The sequence below is a fragment of the Otolemur garnettii genome, unplaced genomic scaffold, assembly GCF_000181295.1.
Source record: "Otolemur garnettii isolate 467f Iridium unplaced genomic scaffold, OtoGar3 scaffold00002, whole genome shotgun sequence".
Taxonomy (NCBI): Eukaryota; Metazoa; Chordata; class Mammalia; order Primates; family Galagidae; genus Otolemur; species Otolemur garnettii.
The window spans coordinates 50,238,133-50,260,745 of record NW_003852397.1 but is presented as its reverse complement, the minus strand read 5'-3'; the positions used below and the strand labels follow the sequence as shown (position 1 = coordinate 50,260,745).

The 22,613-nt window shown below is 38.2% G+C and overlaps 1 protein-coding gene across 7 annotated transcripts in view; it reads left to right on the top strand.

The window, feature by feature from the left end:
• CLASP2 (cytoplasmic linker associated protein 2) overlaps positions 1–22,613 on the top strand; it is a 216,714-nt gene that overhangs the window by 184,197 nt on the left and 9,904 nt on the right. For all 7 annotated transcript variants that reach the window (XM_023513932.1, XM_023513941.1, XM_023513940.1 and 4 more), the window contains 3 exons: positions 9,026–9,219; positions 9,988–10,116; positions 12,950–13,156. In XM_023513932.1, the coding sequence (XP_023369700.1) occupies positions 9,026–9,219; positions 9,988–10,116; positions 12,950–13,156 (530 nt within the window). The remainder of the gene's footprint in view (positions 1–9,025; positions 9,220–9,987; positions 10,117–12,949; positions 13,157–22,613) is intronic.

Below are 22,613 nucleotides of genomic sequence, written 5' to 3'. Positions count from 1 at the left end.
ATCAATATTCATTAGTGATATTGGTCTATAATTTTCTTTTCTTGTTGAGTCTTTTCCTGGTTTGGGGATCAAGATGATGTTTGCTTCATAGAATGTGTTGGGTAGTATTCCATCTTTTTCTATGTTTTGGAAAAGGTTGAGTAATATAGGTACTACTTCCACTTCAAAGGTTTGGTAGAATTCTGACATGAAGCCATCTGGTCCCGTGATTTTCTTTTAGGGAGATTTTGTATTATTGATGCTATTTCAGAACTTGATATAGGCCTGTTCAACATTTCCACTTGATTCTGGCTAAGTCTTAGAAGATGATGTGCTTCCAAGTATTGGTCAATGTCCTTCAGATTTTCATATTTCTGAGAGTAAAGTTTTTTGTAATATTCAAGGATATTTTGAATTTCTAAGGAGTCTGTTAGAGATTTTACTCTTTTTTTCCTGGTTAGGTTAGCTAAAAGTTTATCTATTTTATTGACCTTTTCAAAAAACCAACTTCTTCACTTATTGATCTGTTTGTATAGTCCTTTTGTTTTCAATTTCATTTAATTCTGCTCTAATTTTGGTTATTTCTTTTCTTCTGCTGGGTTTTGAGTTGGAATGTTCTTCCTTTTCCAGTTGCTTAAGATATCCCATTAAATTGTTAACTTCTTCTCTTTTTGTTCTCTTGAGGAAGGCTTGCAGTGCTATAAATTTCCCTCTTAGGACTGCCTTTGTGGTATCCCAGAGGTTCTGCTAATTTGTGTCTTTATTATTGTTTTGTTCCAAAAATTTGATAATTTCCTTCTTAATCTTGTCTCTGACCCAGCTATCATTCAACATAAGGTTATTTAGCTTCCAAGTTTTTGTATGAGTACGCAGATTCCTGTTGTTACTGAGTTCAACTTTTATTCCATGATGGTCCAAGAAGATGCAAGGAATAATTTATATTCTTTTAAATTTGCTGAGGTTAGACATGTGATCAGTTTTGGAGTATGTTCCGTGGGCTGATGAGAAGAATGTGTATTTGGTTTTATTAGGATGGAATGTTCTGTAGGTGTTAAATCCAAATGTCGAATGGTTAAGTTTAAATCTAAAATTTCTTTGCTTAGCTTCTTATTGGAGGATCTATCCAACACTGCCAAAGGAGTGTTAAAATCCCCAACTATTATGGAGCTAGAGGAAATCAAGTTGCTCGTGTCTGTTAGTCTCTCTTATAAATTGAGGCACATTCTAATGGGTGCATAAATGTTAATAATTGAAATCTCATCATGTTGAGTGTTACTCTTAACAAATATGAAGTGACCATCCTTATCCTTGCTTACTTTTGTTGGTTTAAAGCCTATTGTATCTGCAAATAAAATTGCAACACCTGCTTTTTTCTGCTTTCCATTCCCCTGAAATACAGATGATCATCCCTTCACCCTGAGACTATATTTATCTTTTAAGGTAAGATGAGAGTCTTGCATGCAGCAGATATCTGGCCTGAGTTTTTGTATCCAGTCAGCCAACCTGTGCCTTTTTTACAGGACAATTTAAGGCATTCACATTAATTGAGAATATTGATAAGCCTGGTAAAATTTGGGGTATTGAGTTTTTTGAAAGTCCAGGGGACATTTTTAATCCTTTCACCACTGTGGAAGTTGGAATTTGATCAAAAGTTTCTGAGTGAGTTTACTTTTGTGGTGGAGGATTGCACTGGTCATTATGGAGGTTAGTTCTGAGAATATCCTAGAGAGCTGGTTTAGTTATGGCAGATTTCTTCAACATGTGAATGTCATTGAAGTATTTAATTTCTCTATCATAAGTAAAACTCAGTTTAGCTGGATACAGGATCCTGGGTTGAAAGTTATTTTGTTTTAGGAGGTTAAAAGTCAATGACCACCCTCTTCTAGCTTGAAAGGTTTCAGCAGAGAGATCTGCAGTCATTCTAATATTCCTCCCCTTGTAGGTTATGATTTTCTTACATCTGGCTGCTTTCAGAATTTTCTCCTTCATATTAACTTTAGTGAAGTTAATTATGATGTGCCTGAGGGATATCTTATTTGGGTTGAGTTGTGCTGGGTTCTGAAATTGTCTGCTATCTGAATTTCAGAATCTCTTGGCATGTCTGGAAAGTTCTCCTTCATAATCTCACGAAGAAGAGCCTCTGTGCTTTGTGAAGCAAGTTCGTCACCTTGAGGGATTCTTATAAGACGAATATTAGTTTTCTTCGAACTATCCCAGAGCTCTATGAGAGAATGATCCATTTTTGCTTTCCATTTTGTTTTCCTCTTTGAGATTTTGAGAGCCTTCAAAAGGTTTGTCTTCAATGTTAGAAATCCTTTCTTCTGCTTACTCCGTTCTGTTACTGAAGGATTCTGCTGTATTTCTCAGAACTTTAAGGGCTGAAAATTCTTGTCTCAATGTGTCAAAATCTTTGGTGATTTTTGTCACTGAATTCACTGAGTTCTTGAGAGAACTTTTGAAATGCTCCTTGAATTTCTAATTGCAACTTTACCTACACTCTATTAATCTTATTTGCAGTCCAAATTCTCAATTTGATTTCTGACATCTCAGGATCTTCAGTTGTGTCTGCCACATCGTTCCTTGGGGGGAGTTGATCTACGCTGTTTATTCATGTTGCCAGAATTTTTCTGCTGATTCCGCCCCATGATTATTTTACACCATTTAGCTAGGTGAGCAGATAGGGGGATGTTCAGTTGGGGGGCTCCTGGAGTAGTGATTAACCAGCCTTTTGCCCAAGAGCTGTGACTGGTGTCTGTACCTTTTCCCCTAGAGCTTTACAAAGGACCCATGCAGTGCTACAGCCTTAGACACTGGGGACTTACTTGGTGTGGTGGGGCTAAGTGGCTCTGTCTTATTTTCAGCTGGTCTCTGTCCTACCCTAGTGAATCAGTTATTCTGGGTTAAAGTCTCAGCTGTGGAGAAATATCAGCAATTAAGTCCCCCCACCCCCCATGAGCAATAACTAGAAAAGGAAAATCAAGCCTTCCCACAACCACACACCCAGGGTACCACTTTTAATAGTCTTCAGGTGATTGGTCCAGTCCAAGAGTTCCAAATCAGTTGTCCCAGTTAGCACCTGGTCTCAAGTGGGAGAGTTCAGAAGGTCTCCAGCAACTAGATAGTAGGAGTCTGCTGGCAGCTCAAGTATGACTCGTTCTGGTACTCTATGGCGTCAGAAGAAGGGCCCCTCCAGCAAATGAATTAGCCTGGAAAGGTTGATGCCTCCTTCCCCACCTTGCACCTCTGTCACACCCAGTCACTGGCAACCTCACAGGGCTGTGCCCCAGTTCCTTCCAATGAACAGATGCTCCTCCAAAGGTTTGCACCTGCCTGAGTCACTGGGAGATCTGTGTCTCCTCAGCCAGGCCTCCACAGTCTGCCACCATTCAGCAGGGGGAGCTTAGGCCTGACAACCTGGGATGGTTAATGGATGCTTGGGAAGTTCACTCCGTTCCAGCCCCACCCCTGATTGATGTTGCTGGCACTTATATTTTCACAGAATTTGTGATTCTGTCCTGGCTATATTCCCCTGCAGACTAGGCGCTGTTTAAGTTCACAGAAACTGCAGCTCAGCCCGTCTGTGCTGCTGCCCGGAGCTGGTGTATCTGTCTCTGCTGCAGTCTGTGGTGGAGTATGTGTGCTTAGAGCTAACACTTGGCTCTGAGTTCCAGCCTCTGGCCGCCTGCCTTTGTCTCAGCTATGATCTCCTTAGGGCTGGGTGCTTCTTAGGCTCACTAAAGCAGTCCTTCTGGCTAGCCCTGCCCTGAGAGTATGCCATCTCTGCATGCATCTTCTATTCTCCAGCCCTGCTGCCTCAGGCATACCCTTTACTCACAGGGCCTGCGTTTCCATCCCAGATCTGTTCTGGTAGTGTCTGCAACCAGATAAGATGCCCAGCTTTCTCTGGTTTCCCAGAGAAACAGGGAGTGTCTCTTCAAAATATCCCCAGGGGTGTGAGCCCTATTATTCCCGCTGCTGCTGTTGCTGCTGCTCTGTGCCACAGGGCACTCCCTCTTCCTGTCCCGTATGGTTCCTTCAGTCCACTGTCTCCTCCTTACCACTGTGCCACAGAATCAGCACAGACCTCCAACCGCCCACACCCTTTCCATACCTCTCGAGAAAATGCCCAACAATCTGGACTCCATGGAGGACAGGCTTCCATACCTTGGGGTGAGAATGGAGGGGAGTGCTGGGAGTTCAGAATTGCAGGTAGAGAATATGTACAGCTTTTTCTAGTTTTGTGCCTGGCAGGAGAGTGCCGTGGCACCCTAGTAGTGGAAGGAGGTCTGGTTTTTTCCTTTGAGATTTTTTATTTCTTCATATGGTTTTGAGTCACTGTCTAGTGTACTTTCAATTTCTCCCTTGCTTTTGATGGAAAGTTTGACACATCCAGGATTTTTGGTTGATGGGTTTTTTCTTTTAGCATTTTGAATATATTAACCTATTGTTTTTTGACTTCCAAAGTTTCTTATGGGAAATATACTAACAGTCTTACTGAGGATCCTTTGTACGTGACAGGTCACTTCTTTCTTCCTGCTTAGAAAATTCTGTCTTTGCCTTTTCAGAGTCTGATTATAATATTATGTCTCTGAGTTCTGAGTGCTTCTCTGAGTTCATTTTCCTTAGAGTCGCGTTTATAGGATATTTATATTTATGTCTTTATAAAATTTGTTAAGTTTTCAGCCGTTATTTTGTCACATATTCTCTCTGCCTCTTTCTTTCTCTCTTTTCTTTGTTGGTACTCCCACAATGAATAGGTTTGTTCACCCAGTGGCATTTCACATGTAACTCTGGTCTATTTTCTTTTATCTTTTTTTTCTTTTCCTCAAACTTGATAATTTTATTGCCCTACCTTCAAGTTCACTGAATCTTCTATCTGCTCAATTATGCTTTTGAAATAATTCCTTTAGCAAATTTTTTATTTTAGCTACTGTACTTTTTAGATCTAGAATTGCTTTCTGGCTTCTTTTTAAGTTTTCTCTTTATTGACAGTTCTACTCTGTTCCTACATAATTTTCATAACTTTCTCCACATCTTTTTTTTACTTCTTCAAGCATCTTTAAGATAGCATCTTTAAAGACTTTGCCCAGAAGATCTGGCATCAGATCTTTTTCAGGTCAGTTTTTCATTTTTTTCCTTTAAATGTGCCATACTTTCTGTTTCTTTGTGCCTTGTTACTTTTTTATAGAAAATTAGACATTTAAATCTAATAATGTGGTGACTCTGGAAATCACATTCTCCCCCCACCCCAATATTTGTTGTTTTCTTATCATTGTTTATGGTTTTGATTGTTATAGGCTTTCTCTGCACCAGTATCAGCCTGAGGTTTAAACTAAAGATCTCTTACCTTTTTTGAGCCTGTATCTTTTCCTGAGCATGCATTGCCACTTTCTAATTTTCTCTGTATATGTCGTTGTTTTGGAATATCCTGGTCTTTGTTATCTGGCTTCCTAAAGGGGAAATAGAAAAAAAAGGAGGGGATTGGGGAAAGAATGCCAGTCCTTTATGTCCCTGGAAGTCACTTTAGCTAGAGGGAGAGGGACTTGCAACAGTGGAAAAGGTTTAACAACAGTAGCTTGTTTTCTCTACCCCCTTTTTTTCTCTACCTCTGTGATCAAAAGCAACAGTGAGGATGATTTAGAAAGGGTCTTTGGAAGAAGAAAAAAAAATGTATCAATGGTCAGAGCACAGATCTTTGCTACTTTGAGGACAAGATTCTTTTTGCTTACTCAGACTCCCACAAGCTCTGTGCAAACTGCTCCATGAAGCATGCAGAGCTGCTTGCCAAAGGATTAAAGGGATGGGTAGTTGCTACTGTGCTAAGATCTGAAATCAATAGAAATTAACTGCACTTTACCATTTGAGCCTTTCCCTGGAAGTTACAACACTTTAATAGACTCTAAAGTTCCAAAATAATGAAATCATACAGATTCTGCCAGTATAATTGATGAGGGGACTTTCAAAGTCAAGGTGTTTCTTACCCTACCATCTTCCCAGAATTTCCCAATAGTATAGTTAAAAGATGCAGTTTATAATCACACATTGTCTTTAATCACCATATCTCTTTATTCTTTAGTGTTCAGTCTTTCCTTGATTCTCAAGACAATGGCACTTTCGAAGATCAAAAACCAGTTATATTTTGTAGCATGTCTCTAAATATAGGTTTTTCTGATTTTTTTCATGATTTGAATCAAATTATACATTCTTCACATAGTAACACAGAAGCGATAGTGTGTTCTTTTCATTGTACCCTATCAAATAGTAACTCATGATTTCATTTTGTCCTGTGACTGGTTATGTTAACTTTGATCACGTAACTTTAGTGGTGGTTACCTGGCTTCTTCACTGTGAATTTACTCTTTTTCTTTGTAATAAGTGACTTGTGAAGAGAGATTCTAAATGAGTTCCTCATTAAAATTAAAATGTGTTAATGTAAAAGATTGATGTGCATGTTTATAACTGTTTAGACTCATAGTTTCCTATTATATTTAATAGATTGTAATTTGTAACTATCATTATTTTGATACTCAAATTGTCTTTGATCTGACTGGCAGGATCCCCTTCACACTGGCTTTTGGCGTTCTTTAGACATGTCCTCATCCTTGCTATCAATCCCTGCTTAAGTCCTGGAATCAGTCATTTTTCCAAGGATTCATTGTTCCATTTAATAGAAAATGGTTTTTTGCAGCTAAAGTCTGGATACTGGATATACTTACTGCTAGTCAGATATCATTACTCCCCAAATCTCAGCATGGCTAGAGCTAGAGAGTATGTGTGTAGACATGTACATCTCTATTTCTTTATTAAAAGCCATGTATTTACACCAATAGAGGCAATTCCATTCTAATACCATCAGATTAATTCTAATTTGCTTCTTTTCCATATTGATAACCCCCTTTTACTGAAAATAAGAAACCAAGCTTTTATTATCTTTAATATATGCTTATTTGAATGGTCTATATGCAACCAATTTTTTATCTCTGCTACCACCTCCTTATTTGCACAGATCTACTACTTATCCTGCTGGGCTGTTCCATTCTCCCCTCACCCAAAGCCATGGATAACTTTCTCACTCTACTTTGGCTCCAATAGCTCACACAGATCACAACTTTGTGTAGACACCATTCCTACCTGTTGGGCTTAGCAGTAATTAAGAAATTGCCCCAATTGTGTGCTTTCTTTGGCAGCACATATACTAAGAAAATGCCCCCAGTCACACAGAGTGAAAAGGCAGAGGTTTGGTGTGAGTACAAAGCCCATGTTCTTCTCACTTGACCACAGTGGCCTTCTGTATCAAAGAGGAAAATTAAGTACCTTAGGTTTATCTTATTAGTGTAATACAAATAGTTCAGTTTTTTTATTTGATGATTAATATACTTTCTGTGGCAGAAATTATTTTTCTGCCAGTCATCTGTCCAGACCATTATCTTGAGTCATTTCTAATTATCTGCCAGAGCAATTACATTGCCAACTTTCATGGAAAAGAGAACTGACTTCCTTTGAATAGCATGTTCTTGTGAATTACCTGTATTTGGCTGAAATGAAATGCGTGCTAATCAGAATGATCATCTGATATCTGGGAACTAATAACTTTGCAGGAGTTATTTTTGTGGGGTTTGTAGAAATGCGTTTGACCTACTGCAGTAGTTCTTGTTAAACCAGATGTATTTTTTTAATATTGGTATGTAGTATGTCCAGAGAAGAAGTTAGGAAGAAAATGAATCTATGGCACAAACTCAGGCCACTGCCTGCCCAAGTCCTCAAGGCCTGATTTTATCCTGTATTTGATCATCAAAAGAATTTAGAACAACTCTGGTATTTTGTAATGTTCAAATGTGAACTTCTAGATATAACTGTCATTTCCACAAAAATGATTCAAAGCACTACTTAATGGCTATTGAAAAACAAGCAATAAGTGAGTGTCCTTTAACAGTCATAAAGGCTGGGTACAATGGTTCATACCCTATAATCCCTACACTTTAGAAGGCCAAGTCAGGAAGATTGATTGAGGCCAAGAGTTCAAGACCAGCCTGGAGAGCATAGTAAGACCACATCTCTACCTAAAAAAAAAAGAAAATCAGCCAGGCATGGTGACAGGCACCTACAGTCTCAGCTACTCAGAGGCTGAAGCAAAAAGGTCATTTGAGGCTGCAGTGAGCTATTATTGTGTCACTGAACTCAAGCCCAGGTGACAAGAACAAGACCCTATCTCAAAAAAAATAAAAAATTACAGAATTCATGAATTTTAATTATAGTTTTAAAAGAAATCAAAACTCTTTGATAACCATTAAGCAAAACTCTTGATTATGAAATTTAAAGAGAACTATATTAAGCATCTTTTCTGCCTTTTCTATCAAATGATATTTCAGGGTATTCAAAATAGCTCCAGTTGATAAAGTTACTCTCTACAGAAGAATTCTAGCTCATGGAAGGAATTAGAATGGTGATTAGATAACTACCATTTTTAACTTTAAAGTAACTGAGCAATAATCAATCAGTGGACAAAGCCATTAACTCTAAAAGGTGGATAGGGAACGTTAGAATGGTTGGATGAGATATCCAGTGATCGTTATTAGCATTGCTAAAAGTAGAACATCTAGACATTGTAAGCCTCCTGGTGTGACAGCATAGAAAATGCATACTGGAGTATATAAGGAGGAAATGACATATTGGGGGTTTGCTAGAAATATGTAAGAAAACAAAAGACATAGGGACCAAGATGAGGTAAGAGTAGTAAAATCTTGAAAACTGTTAAATCTGGGTGATTCGTATGGGGGTTCATTATACTGGTCTCTTGTATATTTTTATTATTAAAAAGGAGGGCTTTTTTTCACTTTAACTGTAATCCCATGATTATATAAAAAGTTTTAAAATAGCATTTATGTTTTGGGGATGATGATTAAAATGAAAATTACTTAATGTCTCTTTTTCTTTTTTATAACCACTGATACTTCTGTGTTTCATAGTGTTATAAAGTTGTCATCCCCATAGTTTCATGAGAGTCGACCTATAAAGTTACCAAATTAATATCATGTCCCTTTGACAGATCTTTCCCTAGACCATTCTGACCTAGTTGCAGAGTTGTTGAAGGAGCTGTCTAACCATAATGAACGTGTAGAAGAAAGAAAAATCGCCCTCTATGAACTTATGAAACTGACACAGGAAGAATCTTTCAGTGTTTGGGATGAACACTTCAAAACAATATTGCTTTTATTGCTTGAAACCCTTGGGGACAAAGAGGTAAATGACAGAATTTGTACATAATTGCCTGTCCTTGCTGTCTGGTTTAGATTTTCTGTCAGTCAGGTGCCATACAAATTTGGAAATTGAGAAAATGAAGCTATTTTACTGCTTCTTTCTGTATGGAATCTTTACTATAAAGTACTTTTTCTTCAAGTAGCCCAACAATTTTGAACAATTAACAAAAGGATAAGTGGAAGGTTGCAAGCTAAATTCCTTATGGAAGAAAGTGTAGGCTCGGTACCTGTGGCTCAAGTGGCTAAGGTGCCAGCCACATACACCTAAGGTGGCAGGTTCAAATCCAGCCTGGGCCCGCCAAACAACAATGACGGCTGCAACCAAAAAATAGCCAGGCATTGTGGCGGGCGCCTGTGGTCCCAGCTATTTGGAAGGCTGAGGCAAGAGACTCGCTTGAGCCTAGGAGTTGGAGGTTGCTGTGAATTGTGATGCTACAGCACTCTACCTAGGGGGACAGCTTGAGGCTCTGTCTCAAAAAAGAAGAAGAAGAAAGTGTATATAAATTAGTTGCTCAGAAGTAAAACTTACTTTATAGTCAGAATATAGTTGGTTCTTGATTTCTTGCAAATATAAGAAATGTGATGTAAATTTTCAATTAGAGATGTGAAAACTTACTTATGTGATATACCACATGCTGTTATCTGCAGTTCTGCCCCGCCCCCGTTTAAGACCCTTAAGTTTCAGCAATTAAAAATGTTAAAAATTGTCTATAACCTAAAATATTAAAAATATATAATTATTTCTTCTTAGCCTACAATCAGGGCTTTGGCATTAAAGGTTTTAAGAGAAATCCTAAGGCATCAACCAGCAAGATTTAAAAATTATGCAGAACTAACTGTTATGAAAACTTTGGAAGCTCATAAAGATCCTCATAAGGAGGTAAGTAATCTGAGAGTTATTTTATTGCATGAAACATGTAAATGTATAAAATGTACCCTTATTAGTCATCACTGTTCTTGACTTACCTGATTAATTAATGAATATATTTTTTCCCTACTAAATGAATTGTGTTGATATCATATTTTACCTAAAATAGGCCAGCTCTGGGAAATAATTTATCTGATTTCATTTTTTCCTTCACTTCACTTTTAGTTCTCTACCTAGAGTTCACCAATCTTATTTCCACGTCCCGTGTAACAATAAGGATTTGATTTTTTTAAGTAACCAGTGAACATAAGAGATCATTGTTAGTTTTAAGTAGCAAATTCCCTATAGACACTTATATGCTATAAGTTTATTCAATAAACTAATGAGGACAACTTTCATGAAAAAGTTCTGTAAACCTGTTTTATTACTTTGTAACCATGATATCTCCCCCTGTGCACCAATGGTTTGATTAAATAACCATGAGGATTTTTATTATAATCTCAGAAAGAATTAGCAAAGAAAATTTCAAGTAAGAGCTGCATTTCTAAGAAAAAACAACTGATAAGTAACAGGTATCTCTGGTAGAACCAAGACATTAACAAAAGACAAATCAAAAAGGAAAGTTAAAATGGCAGTGAGATAAAATGAAAGCCAAGTGCAAGAGCTAAAACTATAAAACTTTCAGAAGAACACAGAGCTATAAATCTTTGTTACATTGGATTAAGCAGTGATGTCCTAATATAATCCAAAAGCAGAAGCAACCAATTAAAAAACAAATAAATTGGACTTCATCAAAATTTAAAACTTTGGTGTTTCGGGGAATACTATCAGTAAAGTGAAAATACAATTCACAGAATGAGAGAAAAATGTTGCAGATCATTTATTTGAAAAGGTGCTAATACCCATACTATATAAAAGTACTCTTGGGCGGCTCCTGTGGCTCAAAGGAGTAGGGTGCTGACCCCATATGCTGGAGGTGGGAGTTTCAAACCCAGCCCCGCAAAAAAAAAAGTACTCTTACAATTCAAAAAGGAAAAGACAACTCAATTTTTTAAGTAAGCAAAGAATCTGAATAGACATTTCTGCAAAAATTTACAAATGACAATAAGTACATAGGAAAATGCAGCTAAAAGTACAATGAGATATCACTGAACATTCACAAGGAGGACAGATAGTAAGTATTGGTGAGGATGTGGAGAAACTAAAGCCCTTGGGATAATTTACTTTTTAAAAGACTTCATGGCTTGGCGCCTGTGGCTCAAGTGGCTAAGGCGCCAGCCACATACACCTAAGGTAGCAGGTTCAAATCCAGCCCGGGCCCACTAAACAATGATGGCTGCAACCAAAAAATAGCCAGGTGTTGTGGCAGGCGCCTGTGGTCCCAGCTACTTGGGAGGCAGAGACAGGAGACTGGCTTGAGCCCGGGAGTTGGAGGTTGCTGTGAGCTGTGATGCCATAGCACTCCACCCAATAGAGAGAGTATCCAAGGAAAAAAAAGATTTCACTGTGAACCTTTAAGGAGAGTGAATCATAACTTCTAAATCTATCTGGATTTTTGTAATGCTTCTTTTTTTATTCAGCAGGTGTTTAGTAGTAAATCTACAGCATCTGTTAAAAAACAATATTTGAGGATGGCACCTGTAGCTCAAGTGGCTAAGGTGTCAACCACATAGACCAGAGCTGGCAGATTGGAATCCGGCCCAAGGGCTGCAAAACAATGACAACTACAGCCAGAAAATAGCCGGGCATTGTTCTGGATACCTGTAGTCCCAGCTACTTGGAAGGCTAAGGCAAGAGAATCTCTTAAGCCCAAGAGTTTGAGATTGCTATGAGCTGTGATGCATGGCACTCTACCCAGGGCAATAACTTGAGGTTCTGTCTCAAAAAAAAAACAAACAGTATTTAATATTTGTTAATTTGGTTATCTACTTTCTATCCCAAAGAAGACCTGTAGCATCACTGTTTTTTACAAAATATAGTATTGCCCTTTTTTTTGCAGTTTTTGGCCAGGGCCAGATTTGAGCGCACCATCTCCAGTATATGGGGCTCCCTACTCCTTTGAACCACAGGTGCCACCAATATTGCCATTCTTAAGATGTTACAGCTACAATTTGGCATAGGTCTTCCAACTTTCAGTGTATATTTTTTTCAGTGTTTTTCCCACTGTACCTTTAACCAATTGAGATTAAGTAAAACACTGACAAAGGAGCTTAAAAAACAATTATTTTTACATGTTTTTAAGGCCATCTTTAGAGATTGCAGATTCTAATAATAGGAAAGATGACCATTTCTTTCCCTCACCAGTGTTTTACTCTCTCCAAGTCCAGTATAAAAGCAAAGAAAATGATTATGAAAAGGAGAAGAAATAATAGTATGTTAACTTTTGATAATGCATTAATGATAATTTATTTCATTTCTTAGTAATGTGATAGAAAGGGTACTGGAGCTCCTCAGATGAGGGTTATTAATAACGAGCAGATTCTCAGCATGGCTGATGCAGGGGCTGCACTCACACTATGTAGTGTAGATAAATAGAGCCTTCACACCCTAGAACACCTAATCCAAAATTTGATTTAAAAACTACTTTAGCCAATAGTAAAAGAACACAAAAGAAGGGAGAAGAGTGTAATAGAGCCCCACGTGCGTATCACCTAAGCTTATCAGTTAATGACATTTTGCCAGTCTGTTTTATTTGTACCCTTAATTTTTATATTTGTGTTTACTGTATTCTCAAAGCAAATTCTACACATCATCTCATATTAAATACTTCATGAAATTTATACCTCTAGAACATAGTATAACATTTTAAAAATTACTTTCAGGCTTAATTTCCTGTTTGTTTTAGGTGGTGAGATCTGCTGAGGAAGCAGCATCAGTGTTGGCCACTTCAATTAGTCCAGAGCAGTGCATCAAAGTGCTTTGTCCCATCATCCAAACTGCGGATTACCCAATTAATCTGGCTGCAATCAAAATGCAAACAAAAGTGATAGAGAGAGTATCCAAGGAAACCCTTAACCTGCTTTTGCCAGAGATTATGCCAGGCCTAATACAGGTAAGCAACAAAGCTTGGAAGAATAAGCAACAATACAATTGGGATTTGGTTATTTTCGGTGCTTTCTAGGCCACACTAGTGGCATGATCAAGCCTTCTTGCTCTGTGTGATATTCAGAACAAAGACTTGCCATAACTAGCCAGAGGGAGTGTGAGTATAATAAAATATATGTAACATAAAACTTACCATTTAACCATTTCTAAGTGTACAACTTAGTAACATAAAATATATTCACAAAGTTGTGCTGCCATTACTACTAATCCATATCTAGAACTTTATACCATTCCAAACTGAAACTCTGTACCCATTAAACATAATTCCCCATTCCTCCCTCCCAACTCCTGTTACCTCTATTCTGCTTTCTGCTAGGTTGCTCATGTGAGTGGAATTATGTAATATTTGTGCTTTTATGTCTACCCTGTTTCACTTAGCCTAATGTTTTCAGGCTTCAAGTTGTAGCATGTATCAGAATTTTATTCCTTTTTATTTCATTCTTGTTTATACTATACTATTCTGTTGATGCTTATTGATTCACCTATTATTTCCTTTTTTATTACATAAATACTGTAATGAACTTCTTGTAGTATCTTCTTATGCTTCTATGTATACATCTTGAAGCAGAATTTCTAGGTGTTGCCAAATTTGTCTTCAAAATGGTTACTGATTTACAATCATAGATGTCATGGGTTTTTCTCTACCCAAACCTATGCATATAAACATTTTTAACAAAATGGGATTGTGTTTTATAACATGCTTTGATTAACTTAATCATATATTGTGAACTCTTCCAATAAATTTTATTTTATAGTGTAATTTTAATGGCTGACTAATTACATAATGTGTATATTTAAACCTCTGCAAGGCTAGGTGCGGTGACTTATGCCTATAATCCTAGCACTCTGGGAGGTCATGGCAGGACAATCACTTGAGGTCAGCAGTTCAAAACCACCCTGAGCAAGAGTGAGACCCTGTGTCTACAAAAAAACAGGAAAAGAAATCAGCACAAATTCCTATTCGGGAAGCTAAGGGAGGACAGTCACTTGAGCCCAGGACTTTGAGGTGGCAATGAGCTAGAATGTCACCACTGCACTCCAGCCCAGGTGACAGTGAGAACAAAACTCAGACATGGTAGATGCCTCACCCCTGTAATTCTAGCACTCTGGGAAGCCAGGGCAGGTAGATTACTTGAGCTCAGGAGTTTAAAGACCAGCCTGAGCAAGAGTAGAGACCCAGTCTCTACAAAAAAATAGGAAAACTAGCCAGGCATAGTGGCACACACCTATAGTCCCAATTGCTCAAGAGGGTGAGGCAGGAGGATTGCTCAAGCCCAAAAGTTTGAGGTTGCTGTAAACTATCACACTACAGTACTCTACCAAGAGCAACAGAGTGAGATCCTGTATTCAAAAAAACAAAAAAACCTCTCCTAAAGAGAATTAATCATTCATTTCTTTGTGCATGGATAGTATTATGGTACACCACCATGCCCGGTTAGTTTTTTGGTTGGTTGGTTGTTTGTTTGTTTGTTTGTTTTTAAAAGACAGTCTCATTTTGTCATCCTTGGTAGAGGGCCATGGCATCATAGCCACAGCAACCTGAAACTGTTGAGTTCAAGCAATCTTCTTGCCTCAGCCCCCCAAGTAGCTGGGGCTACAGGTACCTACCACAACACCTGGCTATTTTTAGAGACAGGGTCTTTCTCAGGCTCAGGCTGGTCTCGAACTGTTGAGCTCAGGCAGTCTACCCACCTCAGCCTCACAGAGTGCTAAGACTACAGGCATGAGCCACTGCACCCAACCTAGTATTAGATTTATAATTCTGTTCTAAGCTTGTTATTATTAACTAAATTCTGAGGTCCTAACATAAGATCAAATCTTTGTCTCTGCTTTCATGCTAAGAACAGAGTATATATCATATAAATGTGTCATACATACAATGGGTACTGAATAAGTGTTTACTGGATGAGTATGAGGATGCTAGCAAGGAGCCATTGTGGCTTTAAGTTTTTGTAAATTTTTTATTTCCTCTGATGTTAGCTTAGTGCAGAATCTTATAAGATATGTGATTTTTGAGTAAAAGTATCTTAACCTATCAGAAAAGCACAAGAACTCTAATGAATGAATTGAAATATTAACACTTTAATTTTTGCTATAAACTATTAAAATTAGGGCATGTAGGTATTAGAACCAGAGCAATAAGAGGCAAGAAGGCAATGTCAGTGTAAGAAATGCCTTCACATTTTCTTACCAGAGTTACCTCACTGAGCAAGTAGGATTGCATACATAAGATATGAAAAACTTCTTCAACAAAATTAGAGAATGATATTTCAGTGAGCCCTAGAATCTGAGCAGATGGAGCCAAGTAACTACCAGCAGCAACCACTGCGGATCTCAGTAGTACAGAAAAGTGCAAAGGAAAATCAGATTTACTTTTAAGAGCCTAGTGCCAGAGAATCACACAACTGTTCACCACTAAAAAGAGGGATTCCTGTTCTGAGTAAAGCACTAACTATGCATAATTTAAATGAGAAAAAAATTGAAGGTGAAGGCAGAGGTACTGTAGGAAGGCCAGATCATGCTGAGGTGGTCTGGATCCTCAAGACTCTTAGAAAAATACCTCCCAGAATTTCCCATCCAAAAAGAGCTTCTCATTTAAAAAAAAAAAAAAAACCCTCTGGAATAGAGTCTACATGAGCATAATAGCAATACTTTGGCAGAGGTAGCTACACAGAAAGACCATATAAAGACCAAGACTTTAAGATAACAAGAAGGAAGAATCCTACAGCAAGAAAGCTAGAAAGCCCAACCCCACCCCACTATGTGGCAAATTTCTCTTAAAATATAAAATACAGAAAAGCCCATTTCACTTACATATGCATGACTGAAAAGGGTTTTGGGGATCAAGCCTCATACAAAGATGTTACTTACCCCTCCACCTCAAAGGAGGAAGGACAGATGGTGTGAAGTACACCAACAATGAAAGTACACTAAAAAAAATATGGCCACAAAGCAAATGGAAACATAAACCCAAATTTAAGAAAAAAGGTTTAAAAAGTAAGAAAACAATAGGACCTAATAAAAAGCATGAATTCAAATTTTTTAAGCTTATAAAAGGCAAAATTACCAATTGATAAATTTGAAAACCAAGTAATCAGAGCTCAAGAAAGAACTGTTTACTATAAATCCCTAAGTGGGATATACCCTAAAGATAAAAGAAACCATAAAGAAATCTTGAACTGCATTCAATATATTTATAGTTAGAAAAACAATGATATAGTTATTTTGTAGAATACTTATATTAGTTATTCTATACTCTACAGTTAACTGGTATAGAATAGGAATAATGCTAGGCACAGTGGTGCATGCCTATAATCCTAGCGTGCTGGGAGGCCAAGGTGGGTGAATTACTTGAATTCAGGAGCTCAGAACCAGCTTGAACAAGAATGAGACCCCATCCCTTCTAAAAATTAGCTGGGCCATTGTGGCAAGTGCCTGTAGTTCCAGGTACTCAGAAAGCTGAGGCAAGAGAATCTCTTGAACCCAGGAGTTTGAGGTTGCTGTGAGCTATAACACCAAGGCACTCTCACCTGGAGTCTAAACAGACTAAAATTCTGTCTCTAAATAAATAAATAACCAATAGAATAGGAATAACATTGACATATGTGTATGTGATAATATATACATAAATATTCATGTCAGGATAAAGCAAATAATGATATAAACTAAAAGAAGTAAATCTTAAAATCTTAACTTTGAATTAAATATGTCAGAGTGAAATTATTATTTAATGTTTTATCTCAAAAAGTGTTTCCTGGCTTGGCACCTGTGGTTCAAGTGGCTAAGGTGCCAGCCACATACACCTAAGGTGGCGGGTTTGAACTCAGCCCGGGTTGCAGCCAAACAACAAAGGGCTGCACAAAAAAAAAAATAGCCAGGCGTTGTGGTGGGCGCCTGTGGTCCCAGCTACTTGGGAGGCAGAGTCAGGAAACTTGCTTGAGCCCAGGAGTTGGAGGTTGCTGTGAGCTATGATGCCACGACAGTCCACCCAGGGGAACAGCTTGAGGCTCTGTCTCAAGAAAAAAAAGTGTTTCCTGGACATATCCTCTGAATCAGTATTAGCCCGATAACAGTGAGCATTTCTACCCAGATTGTGGTCTACAAATACCATTTTCCACTCAAAGGAGTCAAGTGTCTTTACTGTAATTATTACTGATTCCAGGTTTGAAGCAAAAAATGTACAAAATGAACCTGGGAATTCGTGTGTGTAAAAGCAAGAAAACAGTTTGAGAGTCAAAAAGAATAATACTACAATGAATTAAAATACATCAGATTTTAAAATAAAATTCATCAGCCGGGCATGGTGGCTCACACCTGTAATTCCAGCACTCTGGGAGGCCAAGGTGGGTGGATTGCCTGAATTCACAAGTTCAAGACCAGCCTGAGCAAGAACAAGACTCTGTCTCTAAAAATAGCTGGATGTTGCAGTGGGTGCCTGTAGTCCCAGCTACTGGAGAGACTGAAGCGAGAGAATCACTTGAGCCCAAGAGTTTGAGGTTGCTGTGAGCTGTGACGCCTCAGCACTTTATCAAGAGTAACTGAGTGAAACTGTCTCAAAAATAAAATAAAATTCATGGCCAGGCATGATGGCTCATACCTACAATCCTAACACTCTGGGAGACTGAGGCAATAGGATCACTTGAGGTAAGGAGTTTCGGACCAGCCTGAGCAAGAGTAAGACCTGGTCTCTACTAAAAATTAAAAAAAAATTTTTTTAATTAAAAAAAAAAAAGCCAGGCACTGTGGCAGTCAGGCACCTATAGTCCCAGCTACTCAGAAGGCTGAGGCAGGAGGATTACTTAAGCCCAGGAGTTTGAGTTTCCTGTGAGCCAGGCTGAGGCTGTGGCACTGTAGCCCAGGTGACAGAGTGAGACTCTGTCTAAATGAATGAATGAATGAAATCTGTGCCATCATGTTGATACTTTAGTAAATGGCTAGCTTTGAAGGTTACTGGGATACTAATTATTCTAAAAATTGGTTAATAAAGTGAAAGAATCAAAGTTATATAAGCCTACTTACCCACTTTTCCAGATAACCAAGTATTTAATGAAAGTACTTTTAGAAGAATTCCAGTTGATAAATGCAGAAGAAATTATTGACTTGTAAAATTACCATTTTTTATTATTTCACCTGTTGTTTTATTATTTTAAAAATTTAACATTTTGGGGTCCCATTGAAACACTATATGAAGGCTCGGCGCCTGTGGCTCAAGCAGCTAAGGCGCCAGCCACGTACACCTGAGCTGGCGGGGTCGAGTCCAGCCCGGGCCCGCCAAACAACAAGGACGGCTGCAACCAAAAAATAGCCGGGCGTTGTGGCGGGCGCCTGTGGTCCCAGCTACTTGGGAGGCGGAGGCAGGAGACTCGCTTGAGCCCAGGAGTTGGAGGTTGCTGTGAGCTGTGATGCCATAGCACTCTACCCAGGGTGACAGCTTGAGGCTCTGTCTCAAAAAAAAGAAACACTATATGAAGTGATTTAAATGGCTACTAACATACTGAAGTGAAAAAATGACAAGAGAGGAGTATATAAAGGGAGGATTAGACTAACAACTCCAGAATCTGCTGATTAATCTTAACATCAACTGAAGGCCAAATGAGTAGACATTGTGTATCTTTTGATGAGATGTACAATCTTAAAAAAGTCTTCTTTCCTTAGCAGAAGATGTCAACAAATGGAAGAACATACCATGCTCATGGCTGGGAAGAATCAACATTGTTAAAATGTCCATACTCCCAAAGCAATCTATAGCTTTAATGCAATCCCCATCAAAACACCAATGTCATACTTTAAAGATCTTGAAAAAATATTACTCGATTCATATGGAACCAGAAGAAAAAAACCAAATAGCAAATACAGTTCTTAGAAATAAAAACAATTCTGGAGGCATCAGGTTGCCAGACTTGAGGTTATATTACAAGGCTATAGTGATCAAAACAGCTTGATGCTAGCACAAAAAAATAGAGACACAGATCTGTGGAACAGGATAGAGATGAATCCAGCCACACATCATCATTTAATCTTTGATAGGCCTAACAAAAACATGCAATGGTGAAAAGAATCCGTATTTAACAAATGGTGCTGGGAGAACTGGTTATCCACCTGCAGAAGACTGAAACTGGACCCACATCTCTTACCACTGACAAAAATTGACACTTGTTAGATGAAAGATTTAAATTTAAGACACAAAACAATAAAAATTCTAGAAAAGAGTGTGGGGGAAACTGTTGAAGATGCTGGCCTGGGAAAAAACTTTTACGAGGGACTTTTATGCTGCTAGCAATTGCAGCAACACTAGAAATAAATAACTGGGATTTGATCAAGCTAAAAAGTTTTTGCACAGCTAAGAGTACCACAAACAAAGCAAAATGCCCTCAGAATGGGAGAAGATTTTTGCTTGTTATGACTCTGACAAAGGCCTGATAACTAGAATCTACAGAGAACTCAAATTAAACAATAAGAAAAGTGCAAACAACCCTCCCTGTAAGTGGGCAAGTGATTTGAACAGAAACTTCTCTGGAGATGACAGATGAATAGCCAACAAACACATCAAAAAATGCTCATCATCTTTAATCATCAGAGAAATGCAAATCAAAACCACTCTATCACCTAACCCTAGCAAGATTAGCCCACATCACATATTCCCAAAATGTCAGATGCTGGTGTGGATATGGAGAAAGAGAATACTTCTACACTGCTGGTGGGATTGCAAATTAATGTAGCCCTTTTGGAGAGAAGTATGGAGAATCCTCAAAGATTTAAATGTAGATCTTCCATTTGACCCTGCAATCCCATTACTGGGTATCTACAGAAGAACAAAAATCATTTTACCACAAAGACATTTGTACCAGCATGTTTATTGCAGCTCAGTTCATGATTGCCAAGTCATGGAAGCAACCTAAGTGCTCATCAACCTATGAATGGATCAACAAATTGTGGCATATGTATACCATGGAATATTATACAGCCATTAAAAAGGATGGAGACTTTACATTTACCTGGATGGAGCTGAAGTACATTCTTTTTAGTAAAGTATTGCAAGAATGGAAAGATAACTATCCAGTGTACTCCATACTAATATGAAATCAGTGTAATAAACAATTACATGTTCCATAGAGGGAAGCGGGGGTGGGGTGGGCCTAAAGGGGGACTTATGGAGGAAGGAGAGAGAGCAGGAGTCAGGATCTCAGACTTACAGATCAATGGAATAGAATCCAGCATAACCTTTACATTTACTGTCAATGAACCACAGTGGCTTTGGGCAGGGGGTGGGGAGGATCGGAGAAGAGTCTTATTTTTAACAAATGGTGCTGGGACAACTGTGCATTCACATGAAAAAGAATGAACCTGAGCCCCTACATCACACCATATACAAAAATTAAGGAGTGATGACCCAGAAAATGGCAGCATAAGAAGCTCCAAGAATTGATTTCTCTACCTAAGTAGCCACTGAGCTACCAAAACCAAAAAAATGAAAAAAATCTTGGATCTAACCAAAAACAGCAACCAACAGAGTTGATTTAATGGCTTAATGAAATATACTAGAAAAAAATAAAGTAAGAAAGTTACTTAGTTGCCTTCCATTCCCCCTGCCTTGGAGACAGTGGCCACATTAGGTATATCTTCCTGATGCCAGGAGAGACAATCTGGACTTTATTCTCAAAAAATTATAGTTATGCTTTTGATCTCTCTGGTGTTCCCAGAGAGACTGGCCCAAAGACTGTCCTTTTCTTTTTTTGCCACCCTTCAGGCTGAAGTGGGTCCCCAAGTGACTTCTGTTGAAAACATTTAAATACAAGTACTACCTATAGTAGAGCAAACAGAGAAGCCTGGGAAAGAGGAAGCTAAACAAGAAGATACTTGGTGGAATAGGGCTCTGAAATGTCATGGATACTAGGGAATCCAGCAGAAGCATGCTCCGAAAGACTTTAAAGGACCCTCGGCTTGTACCTCTGGATGATCTTTGGGACTCATGCAAGCAGGATGTAAAGGCTAACATAGTTGTAGGCAACCTGGCTAAGTACTGAATGACTACCCCAGCTCAGAGTCAATCTGCAAAGACTGGGAGAGTTTATTTTTCTTTTAACTATAGGCTTTTAAGGAAATCTGTCAGGTCATTGGCTGACCACTGAGATAACAAAGAAGCTTCAGTGACTACATACTGTAAACAAAACTGAACTCAATGAATGATCTAAACATAAGAACTAAACTCTAAAACTCTTAGAAGAAAACATTAGGGATAAATCTTTATAACCTTAGATGTCGTAGTGGATTATTAGATAAGAGAGCCAAACATCAACAAAAAATGAAATGTAGATCAATTGGACTTCATCAAAATTAGTAACTTTTGTCATCACATGACATCAAGAAAATGAAAAGACAACTTACAGAATAGGAGAAAAGTTTTTCAGATTATGTATCCAATAAGGGTCTACTATCTAGAATATATATGTAATATAAAGAATTTTTATAACAACAACAACAAAAGACAGTTTTTAAATGAGCAAGAAGTACATGAAAATACAGTTGATATCATTAGTTGTTAAGGAAATATGCATCAAAACTATAGTGAGATACCACTTCACATCCACTGTGATGGCTATAATCAAAAGAATGAAAATAAGTGTTGGTGAGAATATACAGAAATGGGAACCCTCATACATTGCTGGTAGAAATCTAAAGTGGTATAGTTGCTGTGGAACTATAGCAGCTCTTCAAAAAATTAAAAAATTATATAACCCGCCAGTTATACCCAAAGGTATATAACTCCCAGGCGTATACCCAAAAGAAGTCAAAGCAGATACTTGAATGTTCATAGCAGCACTATTCATGGTAGCCAAAAGGTGAAAACAACTTAAACGTCTATTAACCGATAACTGGATGAACAAAACAGCATATAATGCAATGAAGTATTATCCAGCCATAAATAGGAATGCAGCATTGATATATGCCACAACATGTTTGAACCTCAAAACATGCGACTGCTAGGCATCTAATCCTAGTACTTCTGGAGGACAGGAGCAGGAGGATTTTAATTATACCACTTTTTAACTTAAGGGCAGGAAGATCACTTGAGGAGTTTAAGACCATCTTAAGCAATGTAACGAGACCTCATCTATACAAAAAAAATACAGAAATTAGTTCGGTGTGGTGGCATACACCTGTAGTCCTAACTCCTTGGGAGGCTGAGGCAGAAGGACTGCTTGAGCTATAACAGTTGGAGGCTCAGTGAACCATGATTATGCCACTGAACTCTAGCCTGGGCAATAGAAACAGAATCTTTAAAATTTAAAAAAAAAAAAAAATTGCGGGCAATGCCTATAGCTCAGTGAGTAGGGCCCTGGCCCCATATACTGAGGGTAATGGGTTCAAACCCAGCCTCCACCAAACTGCAACAAAAAAATAGC